At 43.8% G+C, this 2,854-nt stretch overlaps 1 protein-coding gene across 1 annotated transcript; it reads left to right on the forward strand.

Annotated features, from left to right (window-relative positions):
* Positions 1-516: 516 nt before the first annotated feature.
* On the forward strand, positions 517-1,788 carry SARC_09131 (hypothetical protein; the record flags this gene model as incomplete). The annotated part of the gene is made up of 2 exons (XM_014296870.1): positions 517-779; positions 1,636-1,788. The coding sequence occupies exons 1-2, from the start codon at positions 672-674 to the stop codon at positions 1,786-1,788; spliced, it is 261 nt and encodes an 86-aa protein (XP_014152345.1). The 5' UTR covers positions 517-671.
* Positions 1,789-2,854: the final 1,066 nt, after the last annotated feature.

The following is a 2,854-nucleotide window of genomic DNA, read 5'->3' on the forward strand; positions in this document are numbered from 1 at the left end:
TATGTATATATATATATATATATATATGTGTGTGTGATTGCGTGGTCGTGTGTGTGAGTGAGTGAGTGTGAGTGAGTGAGTGAGTGAGTGTGTGTGTGTGTGTGTGTGCGTGTTTGTGTATGTATGTCTCTCTCTCTCTGTGTATATATGTATGTGTGTGTGTGTCTGCGTATTGTTTGTCTAGCATAGATATACGATCATTTGCTGATACATACTATACAACTATTCTATTCACGTATGGTGAAGACCTGTCCCGAAAATTGTTTTAGGGTTTTTCTAGACGATGTTCCATTTGCGAATGCACACCAAACCTGTTGGCATGGCGCTCTCGTAGTCACGCGCCTTGAGTTTCGCACAGAAGCTGGGCACCTGAAGTACTCTACAGTTGTTATCAGGACTGTATTGTCGTCCATGCGTATCTATTCCCGACTATTCGGACGTAAAGTGTCCTAACTAACTTACAACACAGTATCTTCCAACACTCAACCTAACATTCCCATGTCTACACTCTCTCCAGCGAGTCAAGCCCCAACCAACACACGCACGGCTCAGCATCGTCTACGCCATCAGCACGGCTCACAGCCAGCAACACACACACACACACATCAAGTAGTTCACACACACATTCAGCGAACAGTAACAATAGACGGGAAAGGGTACCCTTACATGTGATGGCGACTGCGTTCAAACGTCGACACGCCGGCCCTAACCCAAAGCCCAAGAAGTGCTCCGGGGGCAAGATGGTGCTCATGCAGACAGGGCTGGAAACAGAAGCCCAGGTGTGTATCTTTGCACATGTCTGTGGTAACTGTGACTCCGCGCGTTAGTATGTTATGCGGTGTGTTTTGGTAGTTCTGTGAGCAATCGTTTGGTGATCGTATGCTCGTCTACACTCTGTTCATTGTGTATGCGCGTACACGCCTATCGCACGCTGTTTCGTATCCACTGTGTATCTTTCCATCGGTCTACAGTCATGGGCATGGCTGTGTGCATGGCAGTGCATGTGTGGATAGGCGTACCCGGGTGAAAAATGTTTAAATGTGATATTATTTCGAAGTCATTTTACTTCTTCAATTCACAGAAGTAAAAAGGAAATAGCTGAAGGCTCTTTAGAAATTGCCCCCAAGTCATTCTGTGCATGTGTTTGTGCTTGATTCAACACGCTAGTGTACAATATATTCTTGAGCGGAGGCCAAGTTTGTGCTGAGGCAGACTGGACCAATAGTTGGTAGACCAGTGCAACTGAGTATGCATGTGAATCGGTGTATGTGTGTTGTTGCGAGGAATACATATTGAAGAAGAGTTTGTTCATCTCAATGCATATGTGCATGCGTGTGTCTCTAAGAGACTTCACAAGATTAATGCACTTCATTTCACAAGATTAATGTACTTCATTTCACAAGATTAATGTACTTCATTTCACAAGATTAATGTACTTCATTTCACAAGATTATTGTACTTCATTTCACAAGATTAATGTACTTCATTTCAAAAGATTAATGTACTTCATGTCTCAAGATATATCTTCTGCATTTCACAAGATTAATGTAATTCTATCAAATGGCGTTCTAACGATTTATAGCTGAAATGCACTCTAACTCTGGGCTCTCTATCTCTCTGGGTATTTGACCACAGCTGCTGTTCGAGAAGGTGACCCGAAAACTCAATGGGCACGTGGCCAACAAATTCAACTCAGCAGGTGAGTGTGCCAGTCGTTCTTTCGATCAGCTGCATGCGCCTGCGCATTTGCTCAATTCACAAGTGGATTATGTGGGCCATGCTTGTTGATTGGCCAGTCACGATCCTACTATATACCCGGAGGAGTGCTTTTCTCCAGGCATTTGTACGGAGTCTGCATTGTGCACCGCAAGAGCTGCCCTCCAACTGTTTCGATAGTTGTCTGTCTCCCGCAATTGCACTAATCCAGTGTGTCCTTTCTGCATACATCCATCACACCCCTTTCTGCGCGTCTTTGTCGTCACGGTTACAAACTCTTCCAGTAGCGTATTCTCTTCAGGTATTCGCACAGAACCTATTGAAACTGTATTTACAAACATATTCGTACGTTGTTGCAGGCGTACTTTGGTACGCAAACCTCTACACCGAATGTATTCGACTAGTGAAATAGGATACCACCTACTAAACACATCATCGTCTCAGCGAACTCTTCAATCTTGTCTCGCTCGGGTCTCGCGAAACTACGAAACTCACACACGTCATTTGCGTCTCCCGATACACAGAGGCTTGGGATTAACAAACACACAGTTCTCCCGTAGTGTATTTTTTAGCTATTTGCTTCGCCCAAAACCTATATCTGTCTGTGACTCTGTCCTCTAGACTCTACCTGCACCAACCGCATATTAATACCAGTTACACAGGTCTTAGTCTCTGACGGACATTTCGCTCTACTTATCGGTTCTTTATCACTGTATTGCTATTCTCATGTGCGCCGTATGCCTATATCCACCACATAACTGCTACGCGCATCGCCATCTCAGCGAACATCAACTTATTCAGTAGTGACATTCGCTCAGAACTTAAATATAAATATGAATATTGACCCGACATCCTTGTTCTACCCACCCATCACACCCCAGTTACACACATCATCGTCTCCACGGACCATAAGCGGCGCTGTAAACGCACAATGAAGTATCTCTGGGCGCAGCTAAATGAGCTGTGCATCGTTGGATACCAATGTAAGCATCGTATGCCATCTTCGAGAATAGTATTGTTCAAGTGACTATTTCTCAGTTTCCCTACCGAATTCGCACTTTGTTCTTATATATATATACACACACACACACATATATATATAAACACACACACACACATATATATACATATATCAACA

This window comes from Sphaeroforma arctica, assembly GCF_001186125.1.
Source record: "Sphaeroforma arctica JP610 unplaced genomic scaffold supercont1.892, whole genome shotgun sequence".
Lineage (NCBI taxonomy): Eukaryota > Ichthyosporea > Ichthyophonida > Sphaeroforma > Sphaeroforma arctica.